This window comes from Rattus norvegicus, chromosome 2 (assembly GCF_036323735.1).
Source record: "Rattus norvegicus strain BN/NHsdMcwi chromosome 2, GRCr8, whole genome shotgun sequence".
In the NCBI taxonomy this organism is placed as follows: Eukaryota; Metazoa; Chordata; class Mammalia; order Rodentia; family Muridae; genus Rattus; species Rattus norvegicus.
The window spans coordinates 173287321-173313865 of record NC_086020.1 but is presented as its reverse complement, the minus strand read 5'-3'; the positions used below and the strand labels follow the sequence as shown (position 1 = coordinate 173313865).

General features: G+C 45.7%; 1 protein-coding gene across 2 annotated transcripts in view; it reads right to left on the bottom strand.

Annotated features, from left to right (window-relative positions):
* Gatb (glutamyl-tRNA amidotransferase subunit B) overlaps window positions 1-26545 on the bottom strand; it is an 86583-nt gene that overhangs the window by 1279 nt on the left and 58759 nt on the right. The window contains exons 10-12 of one of the 2 annotated variants that reach the window (NM_001399231.1): window positions 18452-18585; window positions 8163-8241; window positions 1205-1339 (exon numbers count right to left, since the gene is read on the bottom strand). In NM_001399231.1, the coding sequence (NP_001386160.1) occupies window positions 1205-1339; window positions 8163-8241; window positions 18452-18585 (348 nt within the window). Of the gene's footprint in view, window positions 1-1204; window positions 1340-8162; window positions 8242-18451; window positions 18586-26545 lie in introns of those variants that run through there. The other variant, XM_063282121.1, reaches the window with a different exon arrangement.

Genomic DNA, 26545 nt, shown 5'->3' with positions numbered 1-26545 from the left:
TCGGCTTCTTTCTTCCCTTCACGAAAGCTGTAACTGAGGGGACAGGAGGGGATTAGCTCCGGAGAGGTTTCTAGGTTCCTGTCAAAGGGGATTTGGCTTCCCTGCCTTCTGACTGAAATGAGCAAGGGCACAGGGATGGGTCCCCAGTGACACTAACACCCGGCAACACTGGTATTTGGGAACCAGAACACTCTCCTCTGGGGCCACAGAGAAGCAGTCACAAGGGATCATCTCTGTGACTCTAAACACCCCATCGAGTCCCCTCTCCAACTCTCTAGTGCCGTTTGGCAGACACCCTTGCTCCCTGCCAACTAGAACTGCTCCTTAGAAAACAAACCCTTTAGGATGGCAGCTCAGTCAGTGAGAGCTGAGGCAAAGCCAGGAGGGGCTCAGCACCATCAAATCACCTGGTGTGGCCTCTCCCTGCAAGTGCGCTGATTGGCAGTTGGTGTGCTTGAGTGCCGCAGGACGACTCTGAAACTAAGTGTGTTCTTATCAGCCAGGGCAGAGGGGACAAGAAGACGGAGACTGCTGGGGTGCTGTGCGCTCGTTCTCCTTATCGGGGGCTCTTCACAGAGCCTCAGCGTCCCTGCACACTCATGGGTGGGTGTGCACTGTTCTCAGAGAGACACTAGCAATTTTTCCCCACTGAAAAATCTCTCTCTAGACAATATGATTAACCTGGGGTGGGGGGGGAGGAAGGGAGCCCTGTAACTCGGCATGGTTGCTCTATCTTGTGCTATGCTAAGAACACAAAATGACTTGGTTTTCAGCCATGTTTCTGTCAAAGGATTTTCCCTGCAATTTACAGATCATTTTCTCTCCTCTCAAAGGCCATAAAACTGAAGCATTTCCAGTCCTTTCCTTCCTCCCAGCTGAAGGAGAGGTGGCCACAAAGAATGTAAATGACAACTCCGGGAGAGAGCGACAGACCCTAAGTTAAACTTGGGCTTGGATACCGGAGCACAGCCCTTTAACTGACTCCAGAGAGAGCAAACACTGGTTTCTCACAGGAACATGCAGCTGTGCTTTCATGTCCTGGTTAATGTCCTGGACGTTCAACCACTGACACACAAGGAGGGGTTGGTAGGGCTAGGCCAGCCCTTCTGAGGAAGGGTCTGTGGCTGCAGCCCAGACTGTGGGCAGGTGTCCCGCGGGCCCTCTTGTTGCACACAAAGAACTGGCTCCCATTGCAGATACTCACCACTTGGGGGTGTCCCTCTATGGTAGCCTGGCAGAGTTCTTCCAGGGCCTCCTCATCCTGTATGAGCTCCAGCTGCTGCTCTGACACGATCTGTGCTGCTGTCTTCCCCTCTCCCCTCCACAGCTCCTCAAACACCTGCAGAAGAGAGGGAAACCAATGGGAAGACCCAATGCCTCTGCCACCTCCTGTGCCTCTGTGCTGATGTGGAGGGCAGGGAAGGGAGCTGCAGATCCAATTAGCACCCAGATGCAAGGCCTGGTCCAGGGAGAAGCCACCATCTCTCCCATAACTTCCCAGAAGGCTGGGAACACCTCCCTTCAGCAAATCAAATCTCCTGGGGTGAGCTGGCTCCTCCCATGGAGAAGATGGGGACTCAGGTCAGCCAGGTGTGTCCTCACTTGCTGACTCAAGCCAGGCAACCTGTCCTCCTCATAGAGGGCTGGCGATGAATCTAGCTTGAGTCCACTGAACAAATTAATGGAGGTGACATTTCATAAAGGACAGGTCACACAAGCAGCAGGAGGGAGCCACTGCATGCACAGTCCAGAGCAGCCTGCTAGGAAGCAGGGCTGAGGGTGGTGGAAAGTAACCCCATAATGAAGACATAAAATAGAAAACAACTCAAACCAAATCACAGCTCACAGGCTCTGGCCTCACTTCCTTGTGTCCTATTGGGAGAGCTGAGCCCAATCTGACTAAAATAATTATCCGTCAATGGTCTACTTACTTTTCTCTTAAATAATAATAACACGTCTCCAAAGGAGTTCAGAGAAAAGGCCAGCTGTGGAAGGCATTTGCTACTGTGGTTGGTTCCCTCCCTCAGTCTGCAGCCATGACACAGGGGCACTCCTGTTTCCATCGTGTCATTGTGCAGCCCCTCCCTCCAGGAAAGACTGCTTGCTCTTCAGTAACCAAAACACGTGTTAAAGTGAAGAGGAGGAGATGCTCTGGGTGTCCGACCCACGTGAGAACAGAAAACAAGCCAGGAACATGTATCATGACCTAAGGGGCACGTGCCCCTGTCCAGCTGGTCGGACTCCTCCCTGCACCACCCAGCCCAGGGTGCAGCTAAGGAGAGTCCCACTGTTGGTGCTTTGTGGGCACCTCTCTAGCCACCTCCATCTGGTCCTGGTGGCCCAGGAGAAACAGAAGAAACGTGAACCACAGGCTTTCCAACATTTATAAGATGTTCAGGGAACAGAGCCCAGAGAGGCTCAGTGTGGGTTATCTGGGTGTGGAGCTGCTCACTGGGACCTCGGAGGAGCTTCTGCCCTATCCTGGGTTTATTTGGCTTAGCTAAGACTACAGGGGTACAGAGCTTGCTCTGCAAGTAGGGAGACCTGAGTTGGTCCCATTACTGGGCAGCTGGGGACAAGAGGATCCCTTCAGGTTGCTGGCCAGGTAACCTAGTCAGACTAGAAAGCTGCAGATTCAGAGGGGTTCATGCCTCAAAAACTAAGGCAGAGGACAACAGAGGTGTGTGTGACCAGCCCTTCCTACTACAGAAGCACTTGCTTATATTAATAAAGTATCTTCATGTTCATCAACTCTACTTATCATAACCTGGTGAAGTCAACCCCATCCTTCAGGGGCATCTGCACAAACCCCTTAAAAGTTTCTAGTTCAGACATACACAATCAGAAGAGAAGACATTCTCACGTTGACTCAGAACAGCCTACAGATACCTTGCAGGCAGCTCCTCCCAGGCAAGGAGGCAGAGCTGTTTTGCAAACAGAGGGGCACCCTCCTGGGCCAGGGAACACTTCTAAACATACTGACAAAGGAGGCCTTCCTCGCCTGGGGCCTGAGGGTCAAATCCTGTGTGGGAAGTAGGGCTCTCTAGCACAGGCACTTCAAATGGAGGCTGCTGCTCCGGAGAAGGGCTGGCCTCAGTCAATCACTCAGTGATGTGGAGCAGAGTGACAGACACAGGCCAGGAGCCACAGGCGGGGCAGTGATAGCCTGTCCCTGGGAACTGAATCTGCGCTCTCCTTAACTGCTGCCCAACTGAACAAGAAACACGCAGGCCCCAACCTGCTGTCAGGGCTTCTGAGTCAGGAAAGAACAGCATAGCCTGTTCAAGGGAAATGTTGGAAGGAGCCATGCCCCTACAGAGAAGGGACACCCCTCTTGGTCAAGGCAAGATTACAAGAGGCTGTTCCTGTAGGAAGAGACAGACCCATCATAGGCCCTGATGGGGCAGGGCAGGATGAGGTGTGCAGAGAAGGGAAGCACCTGGAGAGACTTGAGTCATGTGACATAGGATCAGTGCATGGTACCTTGTAACATCCCTACATTTCCAGAGTCTGGTGTTTCTCTAAGACTTACTCCAGAGCACAAAGAGGAAGTTGGTAAATGGCACTAGCACTGTGTTGAATGTGGCTTTCATTTTTACAGAACCCCCGCCCCTCCCTGGTCCCACTGGAAGACTTAAGGGCACAATGCTCAGGAGACAGGGGACCACCCACTTCCACCTAGACGTTCATAAAGAAGTTGCAACGAACCCGGCACCCTTCCCCTGTGCTGTAGCTCGGCTAGCCCCTGGGATGTAACCTGGGCCACCCAGGACTAAATGCATGTTAGCTGGGCAGCTGATGGCTCTCTGGAGTCTGATGTGTCCCAGTTGGCCCTGTCCTTACAAGGAGAGGTGACAGGACTGCTACCTGCCACTTCAATGTGCAGACCTGGTTCCATAGGGGACCACAGGGCGCTTTTGTCTACAGTGGCCAGGAGGTCGTGCATCATGGCACATAATCTTCAGGTTTCTATTTCTGAAAAAATAGGACCGCTTCATGGCTGACACCTCTTACTGCCCGGCCCCAGGGTGCTGCAGGACTAAGGCCATAAGCCTCAAAGGCCCTGTTGGGACACCCAGGAGGAGGAGGCAGTGACATGGAAAAGGACAGAACTAATTGGCAACAGTGTCGGCAAGAGGCAAGTAGGGAGAGGGACTAATAACAAAGTATAACACAGAGGATTCAGTACATTCTCAGACAGGATGAAGCTCTGAACATATCTTTTATCAGCAGTCAGCCATGCAGTCAGCTTCCTCCCTCACCTCCTGGCCATCTAATCATACGAGTCCTTTCTTCCAGCACCATCAGAGGCAATGCCAATAATCAATAGGAGGTTTTTTTTTTTTTTTTTTTTTTTTTTGGCATACACTTTCTAAAACCTAAGGTATTGTGGGACTCCTCTGTTAGTGTATTAAAATTAATTACAACACGTTTCTTTTTATTTAAAAATTATAAAAATAGGATGCAAAAAGACATTTAAGCTAGTTAGCATTAGAGAAGCCCATCTCTATGCAGTGGGATACAACCTCACATTCTGGGGCACGACTGTTATAATAATCATGTGTGGCAGTGATGCCTGTAAAGCTAACACTCAGAAGGCAGAGACAAGAGCATCTCTGTAAGTTTGAGGATAGAATGGTGTACACAGTGAGAAATCACAGAGGAGAGCCCACTGCTAGCACTTAACTAATCCAGTGTAATTCCTAACTGCATTCTAAATACATATTCCTACAGACAAGGGTAGCTTTCAACCCTCATCAAAGAAGCTCCTCTTTGGAGCAGACGGAAACCATTCCAGAAAAACACAGCCAATCAAGATTAAAGCACAACTGAGTAGGAGATGTTCAGCTCCTACTGACACAAGGCCCAGGGAACACGCAGGGCCCAGGGAACACTGCAGATAAACAAGTTGTGAAACTGAATCTCCTAGAAATGACAGGGAAACTCACCTATAAACTCCAACAGGATGGAGTTAACATAAACAGGACCTTAACAGTTACAACACCAAGACATGCTATTATGGAAGGTGGCAATGGCACAGGTGCCCACCCTAGACAGAAGCCACAGGCAGTTGAAGACTGCTGAGAGGGGGGTTAGCTGTCTGCAGGAATGAGCCCCTGCCTGGTTATCCAATATCAAGTAATCCCTGAAAACATAAACAGTCTGTGTGACTGGCAGATCTGAAAGCACACCGAGAAGGCCACAGAAAACCATGTACAGGAGGCCACAGTCCTAAGCAGACATGACCAGAAAGCATCTCCACCACAGTATTATAGTTAAGCTGTCAAGCGTTCAAAACCAAGAAAGTACCGACTTAAAAACAGCCCGGTTAGAATTATAGCAGATTTTTTTTTTTTTTTTACTGGAAACCTTAGAGGCCAGGTCTAGAAAATGCCAAGTCCTTAAAAAGAAAAATCTGAATAAGACTATTATTCTTAGCACAGCTGTTCCTTCAACGTGAAGGACAAATAAAGACCCTGCAGGACAAATGAAAACCAACCAACCCTATGAGAGATGCTTGAGGAAATTGTGTGTCCAGAAGTGAAAGCCAGGCGCCATCATATGTTATCATTAGCAGAGTGGCTAGAAAAGACGGGAAATAGCTAAGAATCAAACATTATCAATACAACAAACAAACGTCAAGATAAAGAAAAGGAAAACTAAAGAATATTCAATTCATCTAAAAGGAAGTAAACAGAATGGAAGGCACAAATCTATACTGTGAAATAGTCCATACACTCAGTAACACTAAATACAAGTGAGCCAAATTCTCCAGTCAAATTGCACAGGCTAGGCCAGGGGGTGGCACGTGTCGTTAATCCTAGCACTCGGGACGCAGAGGCAGGCAGATCTCTGTGAGTTTGAGGACAGTCAGATTTACAGCCTGAGATCCAGGACAGCCTGGGGGGTACACAGAGAGACCCTGCCATGAAAAACAAATAAACAATACAGACTGGCTGAATAAATTAAATAAACAGAAGACCCAACAAAATGCCAACTACAAGAAATCACTTTACATATGAAGACCATGCAGACACCGAAACTGAAAGAACGGAAAATGGCTTTTCACTCAAAAAATTACACAAATCCTAAGACAGGATAAAAATGGTCATAACATAACCATTCAGGGATCATTTCATCAAAAATGTATAAATCAGTATGTACCCAATGTTATGACACTCAATTATAGAAGAAAATATGAAAACCAAAAAGCCATGTGGGTGGCATACAGTTGTAAATCCCAGCACCCGAGGGCTGAGACAGCAGGGTCACCAGTCTGTTGACATCCTGAGCTACACAGAAAAGCCACCTCAGAAAACACAGAGCAAACAACCATGAGAAAGGGGACATTTCCACTGATACCACAGACACGAATGGTTAGAGATTATTTTGAAAAATGGTCTATTAACATATTGAAACTACTTGGTAGTAAGTAACAAGCCAACAAACTGTACCTATAATGACAAGCCACAGTGCTGCCCCTTCCTGTCCAAGTCTCCATCTCTCGGAGTTTATGTCTGGCTGCCTCTGGCCCCACCTCCCTCCCTCTCTCATCCCTTGAACATACATACGAGTCCGGAATGATGTCTGTCCAATGGCAATGACAATGATTGCCAGGGTATTTGAGGCCTATATTTAATGTATTACTGAAGGTTTCTGTCTGTCTGTCGGCTGCGAGCAGGGTCTTCTTAGCCCAGACCGTTATGAACTATGTGGTCAGGCTGTCTTGGAACTCTGGATCTCTCTGCCTTAATCTGAGCTGAGTTCTGGCATGACAGGTTTGTATCACCAGGAATGGCTATCAAATGCTTAGTAATCAATAAATACAATGTTCATTATTTCTGCTCAGAAAAAGCAACGATTTTCTTACAAACAGAGAGCTAAGCATAGAAGACACAAGACACACTCCCAGAGGCCATTACTCTTAAGGGAGATTGCCCCGGCAGCACTCACTAAACACTTTGCAGATTAGGTTCTCATTTTCACAGAAGGCAAGATTCACCCTGCCCCTTTAGACATGCTGGCGTTGTTAAAATCAAACGTGTCTCTGTGCAGCTGAAGCCCGGCTGTCAGCCTCTTCCAGCCATTCTGTTTCCCTCCTGTAGAACGATCCTGTTTGGTGCAGTCAGGTTGGTTTTTTTTTTTTTTTTTTGGGGCAGGAAGGACAAGGGGAAGGCTTGCTTCTTTCATTTCAAATGCCACGATTCATCTGCTCTTACATGTATATATAGTTTTTCTGCCCTCGAGCCATCTACTCTTTCCACAACTGCCGAGCACTGTCATAAACATTTGTAATCCTCTGACATCCACGAGAGCCTAAGCCCGTCCTAAGTGCTGGGTCCCGTAGCTGACAGCCTCACACAAGGCAGCTCACAGAACCTCTCCAGGCCTTGTCTCCAGCTTCACAGTAGAGAGCTTGGAGTATGCTCAGTGTGTCTCATAATTAACCAAAAGCAGCCGCTTCCCCAAAGCCTCACTTTGTAACCTGCCATTGCTGTCGGAGTGTATAAATATTAAATGCAAAAGGCACCATTAAAATAACATTAGGTTTTTGGCTGAAGCGCTGACAGCTGTGCAGTCTCTGAAGTTAAGATGAGGCGGCTGCTAGCTTTTCTTTATCATCCCGGGTACTCATCTGTAGTTTCTGAATTCTAGGGCTCTCTCACCCACCCAGCCTTGTTAGTGGGAGTGGTTAGAGAGGTAGCAATGATGCCCCTTTCCCTATATCCCCACACCTAGATGTGCATGTAAGGTATATCCTCTCCGATGCACACAGGGCTGACCTCAGAAGAGATCAGCTATTTAAGGACAGACAGGTCTGTGTCAGAAATAGAGGTGGCCTGGGAGCTGGCTGTGAAGAGAGGAGAGGAGCAGGAGGACTGTAGCTGCCTGGCCATGACATGAGGGAAGCTACATGGCCAGCAACATTTAGGGTAGATATGCAGGGCAAAGCCAGATAATAGTTCTCTCAATGAACTAAAACCAGATGCTGATTCCCTGTGCAGCAATGACTGGCTTTCTACCTTGGCCAAATGAAATCCTGCAACATCCAAACTCATAGGCACTCACCACTTCAGCAGGAAATGCACTGAGTGAGGCAGCAGTGTTATAGCACAGCTAACTGTCTGTGGAGCAACAGGAGCCCTGGGATGTGCACATACCTGCTTAGCTGCTGAGGAAGAAATTGCTTTACTGTCCAGCAGGTCGAGGAGCTCGGCAAGTGCAGAGGGTGTGACAGGACTGGTGGCCCCCAGAAAAGAAAAGAAAAGAAAGTCAACATCTAGGACTTCAGGGGGAATCACTATCCCTGAACTCAAGCAGTATTACAGAGCAATAGTGATAAAAACTGCATGGTATTGGTACAGAGACAGACAGATAGACCAATGGAATAGAATTGAAGACCCAGAAATGAACCCACACACCTATGGTCACTTGATTTTTGACAAAGGAGCCAAAACCATCCAATGGAAAAAAGATAGCATTTTCAGCAAATGGTGCTGGTTCAACTGGAGGGCAACATGTAGAAGAATGCAGATCGATCCATGCTTATCACCCTGTACAAAGCTTAAGTCCAAGTGGATCAAGGATCCACATCAAACCAGACACACTCAAACTAATAGAAGAAAAACTAGGGAAGCATCTGGAACACATGGGCACTGGAAAAAATTTTCTGAACAAAACACCAATGGCTTATGCTCTAAGATCAAGAATCGACAAATGGGATCTCATAAAACTGCAAAGCTTCTGTAAGGCAAAGGACACGGTGGTTAGGACAAAACGGCAACCAACAGATTGGGAAAAGATCTTTACCAATCCTATAACAGATAGAGGCCTTATATCCAAAATATACAAAGAACTCAAGAAGTTAGACCGCAGGGAAACAAATAACCCTATTAAAAAATGGGGTTCAGAGCTAAACAAAGAATTCACAGCTGAGGAATGCCGAATGGCTGAGAAACACCTAAAGAAATGTTCAACATCTTTAGTCATAAGGGAAATGCAAATCAAAACAACCCTGAGATTTCACCTCACACCAGTGAGAATGGCTAAGATCAAAAACTCAGGTGACAGCAGATGCTGGCGAGGATGTGGAGAAAGAGGAACACTCCTCCATTGTTGGTGGGATTGCAGACTGGTAAAACCATTCTGGAAATCAGTCTGGAGGTTCCTCAGAAAATTGGACATTGAACTGCCTGAGGATCCAGCTATACCTCTCTTGGGCATATACCCAAAAGATGCCTCAACATATAAAAGAGACACGTGCTCCACTTTGTTCATCGCAGCCTTATTTATAATAGCCAGAAACTGGAAAGAACCCAGATGCCCTTCAACAGAGGAATGGATACAGAAAATGTGGTACATCTACACAATGGAATATTACTCAGCTATCAAAAACAACGAGTTTATGAAATTCGTAGGCAAATGGTTGGAACTGGAAAATATCATCCTGAGTGAGCTAACCCACTCACAGAAAGACATACATGGTATGCACTCATTGATAAGTGGCTATTAGCCCAAATGCTTGAATTACCCTAGATCCCTAGAACAAAGGAAACTCAAGACGGATGATCAAAATGTGAATGCTTCACTCCTTCTTTAAATGAGGAAAAAGAATACCCTTGGCAGGGAAGGGAGAGGCAAAGATTAAAACAGAGACTGAAGGAACACCCATTCAGAGCCTGCCCCACAGGTGGCCCATACATATACAGCCATCCAATTAGACAAGATGGATGAAGCAAAGAAGTGCAGACCGACAGGAGCCGGATGTAGATCGCTCCTGAGAGACACAGCCAGAATACAGCAAATACAGAGGCGAATGCCAGCAGCAAACCACTGAACTGAGAATAGGTCCCCCGTTGAAGGAATCAGAGAAAGAACTGGAAGAGCTTGAAGGTGCTCGAGACCCCAAAAGTACAACAATGTCAAGCAACCAGAGCTTCCAGGGACTAAGCCACTACCTAAAGACTATACATGGACTGACCCTGGACTCTGTCCCCATAGGTGGCAATGGGTATCCTGGTGAGGGCACCAGTGGAGGGGGAAGCCCTGGGTCCTGCTAAGACTGAACCCCCAGTGAACTAGACTATGCGGGGAGGGTGGCGATGGGGGGAGGTTTGGGAGGGGAACACCCATAAGGAAGGGGAGGGGGGAGGGTGATGTTTGTCCGGAAACCGGGAGGGGGGATGGCACTTGGAATGTATATAAGAAATACTCAAGTTAATAAAAAAAAAAAAAAAAAAGATACACCATAAAAAAAAAAAAAAAAAAAAAAAAAAAAAAAAAAAGAAAGTCAACATCTTACATCATCAAGGTGGCTACCAGAATCCCAACTCTCACTCCTGTATGCTCAAATAATCAACCAAACCCAAGGAGGAAAATAATAGGCTAATGGGACTTTATTATTTTTTTATTTTAGGATGAGTGTTTGTACTGGTGTGATTTTTAAAATCCTTTGTCTTACCACCCAACAATAACAGCTGCTTGGCAGTAGTTACAGCAGTGAACAACTGCTCAGCGAAATTAGTGCAAAGAAGGAGGTGATTGCAAAATTCATGAACCACAAAGAAAAAGGGGAAAATAAAATCCAGTAATTAAATATTTTTGACTAAAAGATCAGCCTAAAAATTACTTCAAATAAAACAGCCAACAAAAACACTTTCCTGAATGTTTTCATGCAAACAAATTCCTTTTCACTGACGTGATTCTCCATAAGGGAATACAAGTCCACCAGACACTCAGCTGTCCCTTGTAGGCCTTCTGTGTGCATTGTCCTTGTACATTTGCAGACTCAGAATGGCTTTCTGAGCGTGGGTGGGCCTAGAGACTCACAGTATCTCCACTTATATTATAATATGACTGTGCACGATAATATGACACAGAGTGGGGGGTACCACTGCAGGGGTACCACCACTCACACTCAAAGAAGGGGGCATGTGGTCAGGCTGCTGAGAAGAGAGTCATAAAGCAAGCACATCTTGACAAATACATAGTCTAGCTACTTTTAACCACACAGTAACTAGGATAATGACTCAGCTATCTGAAGTCACTGGGGGTCAGTTAAAATAGAAACCCTTTATAAATAGTGCAGAAGTGTGTCAGTGTAAAAGGACTTCATACAGCTTGAGACCTTCTGTAGAATTCTTGGTTCTTATCAATCACTATTCAGCTCTTCAGAGACTTTTAGGTAATAAGCAGGAAGCTATAGTCAATTTCTATGACCTCCAAACCAATAATGTTCAAGCTCACCATGCTCTAACTCAAGCTCCCTATTAGGGTTCGTTCAGTCTAAAGAAGGCTATCACCCTTAAACTACTATTTATTCTAAAACATGGATAAAAGGTAATTCCAGGTGGAAATTAGGTTTGGAGATTATCTTGGGTTACTAAATTTGTACTCGGAAGGTTTATTAACTATCCTGATTAAAGTCTAAAAGGCAAAGAGGCAGAAGGTAGCAAAGCAAACAATAGTCTTCTCTAACCTCCCATCTTCACTGTTAGCAAGATGAGTTGGTTTCCACAATGTAGGGTGCTTGGATGGTCTATAATCCATAAACTACAATCACCATTTATGTTGTGGTGTAGACCATGTAGAGAACTCATTATAAGCACTGAGTTTGCATGAGAGAGGGCACTATTAATAAGTCAGTGAGTGTCCTGGGCCATTTGAACTGCTGCAACATAATACCATAGGTGAGTGGTTTATACATAGAAACATTGTTCCTCACAGTTCTCAAGGCTGGAAATTGGAGCTAAGGTACTACAGAGCCTGTATTTAGTGACTTCCCCTGCCTTCTTGTTCCTGATACCTTCTTGATATGCTTCAAATGAGTCAAAGGGTAATAAGCTAGCTCGCAAGGACTCTTGTATAAAAGTATTAATCTTATTTCTTAGGCTACACATTCATGCTTCAGTCACCAAGGGTCACAATATTGAATTTGATGCATGCACAAAAATTCATACTATGATGCTATAAGGGGTAGAGAGGGACAGAGAAAGAATATAAGATCACCTAAGAATGTACTTTGCCTTATAGAAATCACCACATGACCATAACTGATTAGTTTGGTTATAAATTTCTTCAGACAGATTTCTCAACTGATCTAATGGTACATGAGATTTCTGAGTCACATTTTTGTCTTCACAATGCATGATACACAACAGGCCAACAGGTCCTGTGTCTCAGGACTTCTCACAAACTTAGACACCTGGACACTACACACATGGCTGGCACGTCTTTGGTGCCTGAGGGTCTGGTAGCCAGAACACACTATTCCACAGATACTAAAGTCTGTGGATACTCGTGTCCTTGGTATACAGCTACACGATCTTCATCTAGAACCTATGCACACCCTCGCTATGCTTGAAATAATTTCCTGATTGCCTACCTAATATATATGGATGATATGTAAACACTTGTTACATTGTGTTGTTTAGGAAATACTGATTAAAAAGAGTCTGCACAAGTTTGTTACTGATGCAATTTTTCAAAGATATTTTCAATCTGCAGTTGGTTGAGTCCCAGATATGGAAGGCTGACTGCAAATTGCAGCTATGCCAGGGCTAAACTTGTGAGCCCATGACAAAGATCAGTACCTGTCACACTGATCCTGAGAGACACCCCTCATCAGTTAAACAAATAAACCATCAGAATGCGGGCTCGGTGGTGGCAGCGGCACAGCCTACTAATTTGCCACTGTCAGATAATCTTGGGATTCTGGACAGCTAATGTGTCTCCAGGAGAGAAAAGCCTGACATCTCAAGGTTAAGTTTCCTGTACTCCCCCCATCATTGTGAGGGCAGGGATCTTCAAGTCTTCCAGTTTCATTCAGTCCCTTACAGCTCTGGGAGGATTACAATTCCAGCTCCAGCTGGATCCCAACAGTGGACTTTCTGATACTATTCTCCCATGAAATGGAGCCCTTCTCAACCCTCCACTATCCTAGGCACCATATGCCTCTTCTCTCCTGCTAAAGCAGGACTCAAAAGGCCCCTGGGAAAAGATGCAGAGGTCTGGGCCTCCAGGGGCAGGGACTGTTCACTGACCCTTTGTTCTTATTTTCTGGGCCTCATGTGGTACCCTACTCCTAACAACTCTTCTCCAGGGTTTCCTTCTCAGGCATGCCCTTAGCTCTTTCCTAAGAACAGCAGCTGAGAGACAGTGCTTTCTAGAGACTCTCCTCCTTTCCCACTGCATCTGATTACTCCTGCATGTCCTGCACCCATCACCTTCCCCCATCTTCCTGGGATGCTTGGTCCCCTTGTCCTGCCACATTAATTTTGCCCCCTTGTACATTGCCCCTAGTGGGAAACATCTCAACTGATCCTGCAGCTACTTGCTCTGACTGGCTTGGTACCTTTTGCAAGTAAATAAATGAACAAATAAACCTGCATTTAATTGTTACTTAATGGCCATCTGTGAGGACATGTCATTGGGATTATATCCTACTCACTAGAGACACTCTTCTCTGGAAAACCCTCACTAGCTGCCGAGCCCCTTGCTTTCCCTCTGGATGCACCAGACTCCAAACACAGCCCTGAGAAGAGCCCTTCTCTGGAGCCTCTAGGGTCTTTCCTGTTCTTGGCATCCTGTTCTGCTTCTTTCCTCCTTATCCTTCCAGCTCACTGCTCAATGCCTTGGCTCCCAGACTTTCTTCAGTCTACAGAGGGCAAGTATAGCAAGCCCAGGGCTGCCACTGTTGTTCCGACTCCTCTTCCCTCTTCCTGCTTCACTCATGTGCTCCCAGAGAGGTCAAAAGCTCACCAAGATGGTGTGCTCTGTAACAGGAAAACTTCTGGGAAAAGCCACATAGAAAATATATGAAGCTTTAAAAAAAGGGGGAGTAGAAAGTGCTGCCCAGAGTCACAGCAGGCTGCAGTTAGCTTTGCTGCCTGGCCCCTTCTCAGTCTCAGGAACACTGGCCGTGGTGGCTAAAGTGGTTCATTCATGATAGTTAGCTCTGTGGTTAGGCTGGCACATTCTGTGGTTACTGTGTGAGTAGGGTTTGTGAGTAGGGTGTAATCTCTATAAGGTATTAAAAGAGCAACCAAGAGGGACCTTGAGGTCATTAGGACTCTTCCCTCATAGATGATTTACTGGGTTACTTTGAGGGTAGGTATCTAAAAAAGCCAGCTTGGTCTCCCTCATGTTCCTTGTATTTCACCAAGTGATAATGTCTGATGTGGCATTAGGATTCTGCCAGCAAGCCCATATATCAACAGATACAGGCATTCAACCTTGGATCAGAACTATGAGCAAAAATAATTCTTTTTGCTTTAGATGGTCCCTACTCTGTTTTAACAATAGAAACGAAATAAGGCACTCATCTGGCTAAAAGTCCTTTGAACTGTGTGGTCCCTGGCTTCCTCTTTATGTGATTCAGAATGACCAAGTATACTTTTATTGGAAATAACTTGAGGAGTACGCTATATGCTAGTGCTTACAACCTTCTGAGGAAACACCAAGAGGTCCACATTCACTAAATTGGCTAACTCCCTTCAACTATGGCAGAAACTGTTAAAAAGGCTGTTCCAAAAGCTTACTAAAGATCCAGTAAACACCTTGTACTTGGGCCAGTAAGAGCCCAGAATCGGAAAGGACAGGAGAAAACGTGTGGTCAGGGGCAAGTGTCTAGAGGTCTGCTTGCTGACTAGACTCACCAGCCCACAAGTCCTTATATCACCCTGAGGACATTGTTGACATAATCAGGCTGTGTGATAATCAATGTATATGTGACATAAATAAGAAAAAAAGGAAGGAAGGAGGGAGGGAGGGAGGGAGGGAGGGAGGGAGGGAGAAAGGGAGAAAGGGAGGAAAGGGAGGAAAGGAAAGGAAAGGAAAAGAAGGAAGGAAGGAAGGAAGGAAGGAAGGAAGGAAGGGAGGGAAGGAAGGAAGGCCAAAAAGGCTGCTCAGGAAACCTCCAATTCACAGACCAGCACAAAGATGCCGAGTGGAGAGTCAGGGTTCACTGACCAGCATAAAGACACCGAATGGAGTAGGGTCTTTGCTGTACCACCTGAGGGAGGTCATCTGATCTCTTATGGCCTCAGCTGCCCTAGTTGCTCATTGGAAGAGCTGAATCTGAGATACCAAAGTTCCCCCACAAGACAAAACTTCAGGAGCTCCACAAACTATGACAAACAACAAGGTGACTATGACTTCAAAGCCAAGAGATTTCTACTTGTGGACATGCTACACATGTACCCGGTCTTTCTGGGCCCTTCTTTAGACCTTCTGCCTAGATGGAGTTGCACTACCTCTACTCCACTGTTCTGGGTACACACACTGGTGACCCAGTGAACCCTGAGCTTCAGTTCCTCCCAGTGTGCAAACACAATTCATTTCCATCCCCACTGTCACCTCTCAGGCCTCCCCTCACCAAGACCCTTTCCAGTCTTCAAGGCTGAGGTACAGGTGTGTCGCCTCCACATTCTCCCAAATGGCTCCCATGTTCCCTCACCAGCCACAGTACTTCAGTGGCGTTTCTGAAGGGCAATGTTATACATGGGGGAAAGGGTAAGACAGAAAAGCAAAGGATGCTGACTCTCCACTTGGAGTCTTTGTGAGTTAGAGGTTTCCTGAGCAGCCTTTTTATCTGTCTGTCTCCCGTCCTTCCTTCCTTTCTTTCTTATTTATGTCACATATACACTGATTATCACGCAGCCTGATTATGTCAACAATGTCCTCAGGGTGATATAAGGACTTGTGGGCTGGTGAGTCTAGTCAGCAAGCAGACCTCTAGACACTTGCCCCTGACCACACATTTTCTCTGTCCTTCCCCTGACTCTGGGCTCTTACTGGCCCAAGTGTAAGGTGTGGAGTTTCTGAAGGGCAAGTTTAGACCTGGGGCAAATGGATGAGAAAGAAAAGCAGAGGATGGCGTGGGAGTTGAAATGGGAAGCCACAGTGCCTACTGTGGCACAGCAATGGGATGTGCTGAGGTAATGTCACACCCCCTGGCCTTCCATGGAGACCTTGACAGGGCCTTGCCATCTTCCTAGCTGCCATGGAAACCCTCTCATCCACTCTCCATATTAAGCCAGTTGCTCATTGGGGTGTGTGTATATTTTTAGGTTGTGGTAGTTGAATGACAATGGACCTCATAGGTTCATATTTCAATGTTTGGTTCCCAGTTAGTACAATTTTTAGGAACTGGTAGCAGGTAGCCTTGTTGAAGGAAGTGTCACTGGGTATGGGCTTTGAGGTTTCAAAAGTCTGGGCCAGGCCTGGTCCTACTCACTCTTTGCCTTGCAGATCAGACGTGAGCGGTCAGCTACTGCTCCAGCACCATGCCTGTGTGCTGCCATGCTTCCCGCCATGACAATCAGACTCAACCTCCGAAACGGTAGGCAAGACTCAAATAAATGTTTTCTTTTATAAGTTGCCTCGGTGTAGTGTGCATTCACGGCAACAGTGAGTAAGACATAGGTGCACCCATGTGCAGATGAGCACGTACGAGCCAGGGGTCCGTGTTAGGTCCTCTGACTCGGCGGCTTATTTTTTAAGACAAGGTCTCACTGGCACACGTGGTTCAGTGATTGGCTAGACTACGGGCCTCAGAGATCCTGCTATTTCTCCATCCTCATCTTTGGATTACAGTCATGGCCACTGTACCCAGCTTCTTTTACATGGGTGCTAAGGATCCGAACTCATGTCCCCTGTCTGTACCACATGAGCTGTCTCCCAGACCCTCACTCTTCTCTACAGCCATGTATCTCTTCTTTGGGTTCTGGGATACCTGGTAGGTAGTCCTTCTATTCCTTCTCGTTCTGCTTCTGAGAGAGGCACAGGATCCATCCTCAGCCACCTCAGGCCAGCGTCTTTCCAAGGACTCTTCACTACATTCACAAGCTGCCACACACACAATCAACTCCACAGCACCATGTGACTCCAGGTCTCACCTCAAGATTTCCATGAGTGTCCTAGGTCAGGAGCAACTTTAGCCCGTGAATGCCTTACTAACCCCACTTGTCCTCAGCTAGTCAGGTGCTGTCTTTTCCTCTGTGACCCCCTTTTTGCTGTGTCATTGTTGTGGCTGGCTTTTCTCAGAGAAGTGCCTGTGTTTGTCCTGTGGGCTGTTCTTCCCTGGTAACTGCACAGCTGAGTCTAACGAGTGTGCAGACTGAACAAGTGGGAACTGTTGATGGACACCCTAGGCATTCGGTTGGACTTGGTGTCTGTCTCACCAGCAGCTCAACTCAGAGCATCCTTCCTAGACCCTGTCTTCACTCTTCTTTCAGCTCAGACCAGACCTCAAAAGACAGCCATATATCTCACCTTTGTGCTCAAGTGAGAAATGGAAAACTTCCCTTCTTGGTATACCTCATTTCAGCCAGGCCACTGTTATGTAGGCACAGGCCTGTCAAGGGCACTGCTGACCTGCAGTCTTGTGAGATGCTCTCTACTGGCCAAGCTGACGGCTCTCTCACTTTGCTAAGGACTGAATTGTACACGCTGACAATGCACATGCTGAAGCTGTAACCATGTGATGTGATGGTATGAGAAGAGACTCTTCATCGAGTGACCGCGGTTGGATAAAGTCATAAGGATGGGCTTCACGATGGGATTAGAACTGTCTAAGAAGACATCAGAATGTTCTCTCTCTCCCCAACACCCCATCATGTGACGGCACAGCAAGCTGATAGCCATCTGAGGTCCAGCAAGTAACAAGACAGCCAGCACCGTGACTGCTGCTCTTCTCAGCTTCTAGAACTGTGGAAATAAGGAACTCCTCCAGGATACTTTAAGTGTCCAAGCTACTAATATACGCCATAACCCTCCAGTATGGAATTGGCCATAACCCTCCAGTATGGAATTGGCCATAACCCTCCAGTATGGAATTGGCGTGGACCTGTGCTTCTCCAGGTGGCACCTGGTCATCTCTCCAGCCTGTCACCTGCCACCTCAGCACACTGGAGCCTTTGGGTTTTCAGAGCTCGTGTGGCTGGCTGCTTGTCTGATATGGAACTTCTAGATGTTTGTAACCCACATGCCCATTTACTCAGCAACCCCAAAGTTCTTCAGGCCTTGGGTCTTAAGTCATTTCCCAAGGAAAGTCTCGGGTGATGTCCCTGGGTCCCACACAGACCTCAGTTTTGTGCTTTACAGTGCCATGTGCATGCCTCTAGCATACAGGATCAGACTGAGAACAGTGGTTGTCTTATGGGGCTGTAAAAGCCACCAGTGAGCCAATTCCTTGTCTCGTTCGTCCTCAAGCTCCTAAGGCCTGGCACAGTGTGCAGACACAGTGGACTGTCAGGGGCCGGAGCACGGTGGATTTCCAGATGGGCTGGGCGCTATTTTTAGAATGGAACTCAAAAGGGATGTTTGCCGTCTCGTTAGGGGACCCTGAGGGAGAACAGGCAGAGTGAAAAATCCACCCTGTCCTATTTCAATTGCCTCTGGACACAGAGTTCATGATACAGAAAGAAAGAAATCCCCAGACCTCACTCACCTCTCACTGACTGCGAGATTCTGGTGCTTTAAATAGCACAGAAAAGTGTTCAGGACCCAGTTAGTCACCTTTTTTGGCTCTGCCCTAGTTTCTTTTATCACATTCTGGAAGAACTCCAGTAGGCCAACTTCATTCTGTTAAAAAAAAGAAGTATATGTGTGTGTGTGTGTGTGTGCATACATACGTACGAACCTACACATACATCTCCTCCCTAAACGGAAAGACCCGCATTCGGAAGGCCCCTGGAAAGCACTGCCTTCTGCCCCCACAAGACAGCTACTCTTTGTCTCTGAAACAGTGAGCTGTCGCCAGAGCGGCCTGTTCATTTTCAGCAAACATAAAGATCCTTCTGCTGCCACTCAGAGCCACACACGCACATGTTAAAGGGAGTACACATACACTTCAGAGTGCCTGGCTTCATGTGCGGAGGACTGTGAATTTACCGTTTTCTAGACTTGCCCGCAACTCATGCCCTGGCAACCAGAGTCCTAGGTGGTGAAGTAGACTTGCATGGCTTGACTTTGATGTCCTTTCTCTCTTCCATCCTGTCCCCTCCCAGACGTCCTAGGGACCACTGGCAAAGGAGGTAACAAATGGGGCATAGCCACCTGTATTCTTTACACTGTACTGAGGCGGGCAATGGTGCTGGACTGTCCCAAACCACGAAAGAAGTACGTGTGACCCAGTGAGACCAGCTCCACAGTGGGCAGAGAAGCCTCTGACCTCTGAGCCAAGCTTGGAGTGCTGGCCTCGCCTCTCCTCATGCTCCATGAGCTAGTCACTGGATGGTCCAATGAGTAGACGTGTGTCTGGGCTTTCCTGCTTGCCCTGCTCTGGCCTTCAGCATGAGGTAGGGCCATGCTCCTCATGCTCGTTCTGTTAGTATAGCCATGCAGTTCTAGCCACAGAAGACTTGGTAAGAGCCAGTGGATGGTACTGGGGTCTGGGCCCACAATAAATCACATGTGAGCACTCACCCTCTGTAGTAGTTCCACGCTCACCTTGAAGTACTAGGGATTGCCACAATCATGTATGAGAGCAGCCAAGACACTCACCAGGTTGTATACTGTAGCTACTCGTCAACTCAGAGTGACTGAGCTAGTCCTAGTACTAATGTAAGAAGAATAAAAACATGTCTGATTTGTAACAGAGATTTAAACCTCCAAATGCAAACAGTATGTTTAAAAGGTTTATGCGCGAGCGCGCACGCGTGTGTGTGTACGTACGTACGTGTGTGTGTGTGTGTGTGTGTGTGTGCGCATGGGGTGGGGGAGCAGTATGTACCTGTAAGTGCAGGTGTCCAGGGAGGCCAGAGGCAATGTATTCTGTGGAGCTGGAGTTACATGTGGCTGTTCCAATGTGGGCTGTGGGTTGTGGCTGTGGGCAGTGACCTCAGGTCTTCTGCAAGAGCAGAATGTACTTTCAACCACTGAGCCATCTCTCTAGTCTCCACATAGCATACCTTTAAGCAGCATATTTTCCTTACCCACTGAAATTCAAATTATACAATATTATTCTTGAAATATTCTTATGTTCACTCTTCAGCTAAACTCATAATCCTTTCCCCTTTGAATCTTTCATTAAGCAAATTCTAGATTCCAGAACATTCCAGAAAAACAAAATACTAAGAAGTGAGACATACTAACAAATTGCACTCAAACTTTAGCTACTGTTGAAGTTTTACTAAGTACATCCGAGCACAGCTGCTACAGTAGACATTCTATAGGGAAAAGCATCTACACTGCCTTAACTGATGAATTCTCTGGTGAAAGCCTACTGAATAATCCCACAATCATTGCTTGCATCTCCTTTTGAGCCACTGAAATTATTCTGCTCATGCTAAACTAGGGCAAAGGCCACCTCAGCAGCCCAAACTTGACTACAGATAAAGGCAACCCAGGTAACTTGAAGATGTGTTGCTTAGCGTCTGGAAAGTCTTCAAACTTTGAGTCACTGGGGAGGAAAGAAAGGGCTGTGTGGTTCACCCGGAGCAGGTAGAACCCTTCCTGTTCTCACTCAGACAGGCTGGCCCCCTGGTAGGATGAGCTGTCAGGAGAAGACCTTGCTGCTTTGCAAGGAAGTTTTCCAAATTCCACCTAGAAAAACTGCACCAAAGCGTGGCAGCTTGGCTGAGCGGCTGGGACGTGATAGATATCTTCTCCTTTACCCTCGGGTGGTTTTATTATTGGATGGATACCCCTGCGAGTCAGATTTCTGTTTGTCTTCTCATGCCGGTGCTGTGATGAAGCCTCTCTGAGCTGGAATGCTACTTCACTGGGGGATACAGGGTTTCAGTGCACAATTTAAAGATGATCTGAAACTAGTGATGGTAACAGAGTGAGCTACAGGGAGTGAGGCTGTCACTGCCTAAAGAATGACTCATCAGTTAGAGTGACACAGGGACTGCCTGCTCTGCTCTGCTCTGCTCTTCAGAGCAGGAGTACACTTTGTAAGAAGAGAAAGTGCGTTCCTGGTTGCTGCCGCTGCAGAGAGCCCCTGGGCAGCACCCCACGAGCGAACCTGAGCCTCGGGACCACAGGTAAGACCAAATTTTCTGCTGCAAGAAAGCTGCCTGGTGAGCTTGGGACACACGGAAGCAGAATTTCTCTAGGACCGGGCACGTTCTGTGTTTACCGGAAGTCCCACACCCGCGGATCCCGGCCCGCAGCAGCTCTCTGCTCCCAGACCCGGTGAGAGAGAGACCCAACCGCCTGGTCAGGTGGGCACTCCTGAGGCTGCAGAGCGGAAGAGACCACCAACACTGCTCACCCCTGCCCACATCCCTGGCCCAAGAGGAAACTGTATAAGGCCTCTGGGCTCCCGTGGGGGAGGGCCCAGGAGCGGCAGGACCCCTGCCAGAGACACCGCCGGACCCTGAAGGAAACAGACCGGATAAACAGTTCTCTGCACCCAAATCCTGTGGGAGGGAGAGCTAAACCTTCAGAGAGGCAGACAAGCCTGGGAAACCAGAAGAGACTGCTCCCTGCACACACATCTCGGACGCCAGAGGAAAAAGCCAAAGACCATCTGGAATCCTGGTGCACTGAAGCTCCCGGAAGGGGCGGCACAGGTCTTCCTGGTTGCTGCCGCTGCAGAGAGCCCCTGGGCAGCACCCCACGAGCGAACCTGAGCCTCGGGACCACAGGTAAGACCAAATTTTCTGCTGCAAGAAAGCTGCCTGGTGAACTCAAGACACAGGCCCACAGGAACAGCTGAAGACCTGTAGAGAGGAAAAACTACACGCCGGAAAGCAGAACACTCTGTCCCCATAACTGACTGAAAGAGAGGAAAACAGGTCTACAGCACTCCTGAAACACAGGCTTATAGGACAGTCTAGCCACTGTCAGAAATAGCAGAACAAAGTAACACTAGAGATAATCTGATGGCGAGAGGCAAGCGCAGGAACCCAAGCAACAGAAACCAAGACTACATGGCATCATCAGAGCCCAATTCTCCCACCAAAACAAACATGGAATATCCAAACACACCAGAAAAGCAAGATCTAGTTTCAAAATCATATTTGATCATGATGCTGGAGGACTTCAAAAAAGACATGAACACACTTAGGGAAACACAGGAAAACATTAATAAACAAGTAGAAGCCTACAGAGAGGAATCGCAAAAATCCCTGAAAGAATTCCAGGAAAACACAATCAAACAGTTGAAGGAATTAAAAATGGAAATAGAAGCAATCAAGAAAGAACACATGGAAACAACCCTGGATATAGAAAACCAAAAGAAGAGACAAGGAGCTGTAGATACAAGCTTCACCAACAGAATACAAGAGATGGAAGAGAGAATCTCAGGAGCAGAAGATTCCATAGAAATCATTGACTCAACTGTCAAAGATAATGTAAAGCGGAAAAAGCTACTGGTCCAAAACATACAGGAAATCCAGGACTCAATGAGAAGATCAAACCTAAGGATAATAGGTATAGAAGAGAGTGAAGACTCCCAGCTCAAAGGACCAGTAAATATCTTCAACAAAATCATAGAAGAAAACTTCCCTAACCTAAAAAAAGAGATACCCATAGACATACAAGAAGCCTACAGAACTCCAAATAGATTGGACCAGAAAAGAAACACCTCCCGTCACATAATTGTCAAAACACCAAACGCACAAAATAAAGAAAGAATATTAAAAGCAGTAAGGGAAAAAGGTCAAGTAACATATAAAAGGAGACCTATCAGAATCACACCAGACTTCTCGCCAGAAACTATGAAGGCCAGAAGATCCTGGACTGATGTTATACAGACCCTAAGAGAACACAAATGCCAGCCCAGGTTACTGTATCCAGCAAAACTCTCAATTAACATTGATGGAGAAACCAAGATATTCCATGACAAAACCAAATTTACACAATATCTTTCTACAAATCCAGCACTACAAAGGATAATAAATGGTAAAGCCCAACATAAGGAGGCAAGCTATACCCTAGAAGAAGCAAGAAACTAATCATCTTGGCAACAAAACAAAGAGAATGAAAGCACACAAACATAACCTCACATCCAAATATGAATATAACGGGAAGCAATAATCACTATTCCTTAATATCTCTCAATATCAATGGCCTCAACTCCCCAATAAAAAGACATAGATTAACAAACTGGATACGCAACGAGGACCCTGCATTCTGCTGCCTACAGGAAACACACCTCAGAGACAAAGACAGACACTACCTCAGAGTGAAAGGCTGGAAAACAACTTTCCAAGCAAATGGTCAGAAGAAGCAAGCTGGAGTAGCCATTCTAATATCAAATAAAATCAATTTTCAATTAAAAGTCATCAAAAAAGATAAGGAAGGACACTTCATATTCATCAAAGGAAAAATCCACCAAGATGAACTCTCAATCCTAAATATCTATGCCCCAAATACAAGGGCACCTACATACGTAAAAGAAACCTTACTAAAGCTCAAAACACACATTGCACCTCACACAATAATAGTGGGAGACTTCAACACCCCACTCTCATCAATGGACAGATCATGGAAACAGAAATTAAACAGTGATGTCGACAGACTAAGAGAAGTCATGATCCAAATGGACTTAACGGATATTTATAGAACATTCTATCCTAAAGCAAAAGGATATACCTTCTTCTCAGCTCCTCATGGTACTTTCTCCAAAATTGACCATATAATTGGTCAAAAAACGGGCCTCAACAGGTACAGAAAGATAGAAATAATCCCATGCGTGCTATCGGACCACCACGGCCTAAAACTGGTCTTCAATAACAATAAGGGAAGAATGCCCACATATACGTGGAAATTGAACAATGCTCTACTCAATGATAACCTGGTCAAGGAAGAAATAAAGAAAGAAATTAAAAACTTTTTAGAATTTAATGAAAATGAAGATACAACATACTCAAACTTATGGGACACAATGAAAGCTGTGCTAAGAGGAAAACTCATAGCGCTGAGTGCCTGCAGAAAGAAACAGGAAAGAGCATATGTCAGCAGCTTGACAGCACACCTAAAAGCTCTAGAACAAAAAGAAGCAAATACACCCAGGAGGAGTAGAAGGCAGGAAATAATCAAACTCAGAGCTGAAATCAACCAAGTAGAAACAAAAAGGACCATAGAAAGAATCAACAGAACCAAAAGTTGGTTCTTTGAGAAAATCAACAAGATAGATAAACCCTTAGCCAGACTAACGAGAGGACACAGAGAGTGTGTCCAAATTAACAAAATCAGAAATGAAAAGGGAGACATAACTACAGATTCAGAGGAAATTCAAAAAATCATCAGATCTTACTATAAAAACCTATATTCAACAAAATTTGAAAATCTTCAGGAAATGGACAATTTCCTAGACAGATACCAGGTATCGAAGTTAAATCAGGAACAGATAAACCAGTTAAACAACCCCATAACTCCTAAGGAAATAGAAGCAGTCATTAAAGGTCTCCCAACCAAAAAGAGCCCAGGTCCAGACGGGTTTAGTGCAGAATTCTATCAAACCTTCATAGAAGACCTCATACCAATATTATCCAAACTATTCCACAAAATTGAAACAGATGGAGCCCTACCGAATTCCTTCTACGAAGCCACAATTACTCTTATACCTAAACCACACAAAGACACAACAAAGAAAGAGAACTTCAGACCAATTTCCCTTATGAATATTGACGCAAAAATACTCAATAAAATTCTGGCAAACCGAATTCAAGAGCACATCAAAACAATAATCCACCATGATCAAGTAGGCTTCATCCCAGGCATGCAGGGATGGTTTAATATATGGAAAACCATCAACGTGATCCATTATATAAACAAACTGAAAGAACAGAACCACATGATCATTTCATTAGATGCTGAGAAAGCATTTCACAAAATTCAACACCCCTTCATGATAAAAGTCCTGGAAAGAATAGGAATTCAAGGCCCATACCTAAACATAGTAAAAGCCATATACAGCAAACCAGTTGCTAACATTAAACTAAATGGAGAGAAACTTGAAGCAATCCCACTAAAATCAGGGACTAGACAAGGCTGCCCACTCTCTCCCTACTTATTCAATATAGTTCTTGAAGTTCTAGCCAGAGCAATCAGACAACAAAAGGAGATCAAAGGGATACAGATCGGAAAAGAAGAGGTCAAAATATCACTATTTGCAGATGACATGATAGTATATTTAAGTGATCCCAAAAGTTCCACCAGAGAACTACTAAAGCTGATAAACAACTTCAGCAAAGTGGCTGGGTATAAAATTAACTCAAATAAATCAGTTGCCTTCCTCTATACAAAAGAGAAACAAGCCGAGAAAGAAATTAGGGAAACGACACCCTTCATAATAGACCCAAATAATATAAAGTACCTCGGCGTGACTTTAACCAAGCAAGTAAAAGATCTGTACAATAAGAACTTCAAGACACTGAGGAAAGAAATTGAAGAAGACCTCAGAAGATGGAAAGATCTCCCATGCTCATGGATTGGCAGGATTAATATAGTAAAAATGGCCATTTTACCAAAAGCAATCTACAGATTCAATGTAATCCCCATCAAAATACCAATCCAATTCTTCAAAGAGTTAGACAGAACAATTTGCAAATTCATCTGGAATAACAAAAAACCCAGGATAGCTAAAGCTATCCTCAACAATAAAAGGACGTCAGGGGGAATCACTATCCCTGAACTCAAGCAGTATTACAGAGCAATAGTGATAAAAACTGCATGGTATTGGTACAGAGACAGACAGATAGACCAATGGAATAGAATTGAAGACCCAGAAATGAACCCACACACCTATGGTCACTTGATTTTTGACAAAGGAGCCAAAACCATCCAATGGAAAAAAGATAGCATTTTCAGCAAATGGTGCTGGTTCAACTGGAGGGCAACATGTAGAAGAATGCAGATCGATCCATGCTTATCACCCTGTACAAAGCTTAAGTCCAAGTGGATCAAGGACCTCCACATCAAACCAGACACACTCAAACTAATAGAAGAAAAACTAGGGAAGCATCTGGAACACATGGGCACTGGAAAAAATTTCCTGAACAAAACACCAATGGCTTATGCTCTAAGATCAAGAATCGACAAATGGGATCTCATAAAACTGCAAAGCTTCTGTAAGGCAAAGGACACTGTGGTTAGGACAAAACGGCAACCAACAGATTGGGAAAAGATCTTTACCAATCCTACAACAGATAGAGGCCTTATATCCAAAATATACAAAGAACTCAAGAAGTTAGACCGCAGGGAAACAAATAACCCTATTAAAAAATGGGGTTCAGAGCTAAACAAAGAATTCACAGCTGAGGAATGCCGAATGGCTGAGAAACACCTAAAGAAATGTTCAACATCTTTAGTCATAAGGGAAATGCAAATCAAAACAACCCTGAGATTTCACTTCACACCAGTGCGATTGGCTAAGATCAAAAACTCAGGTGACAGCAGATGCTGGCGAGGATGTGGAGAAAGAGGAACACTCCTCCATTGTTGGTGGGATTGCAGACTGGTAAAACCATTCTGGAAATCAGTCTGGAGGTTCCTCAGAAAATTGGACATTGAACTGCCTGAGGATCCAGCTATACTTCTCTTGGGCATATACCCAAAAGATGCCTCAACATATAAAAGAGACACGTGC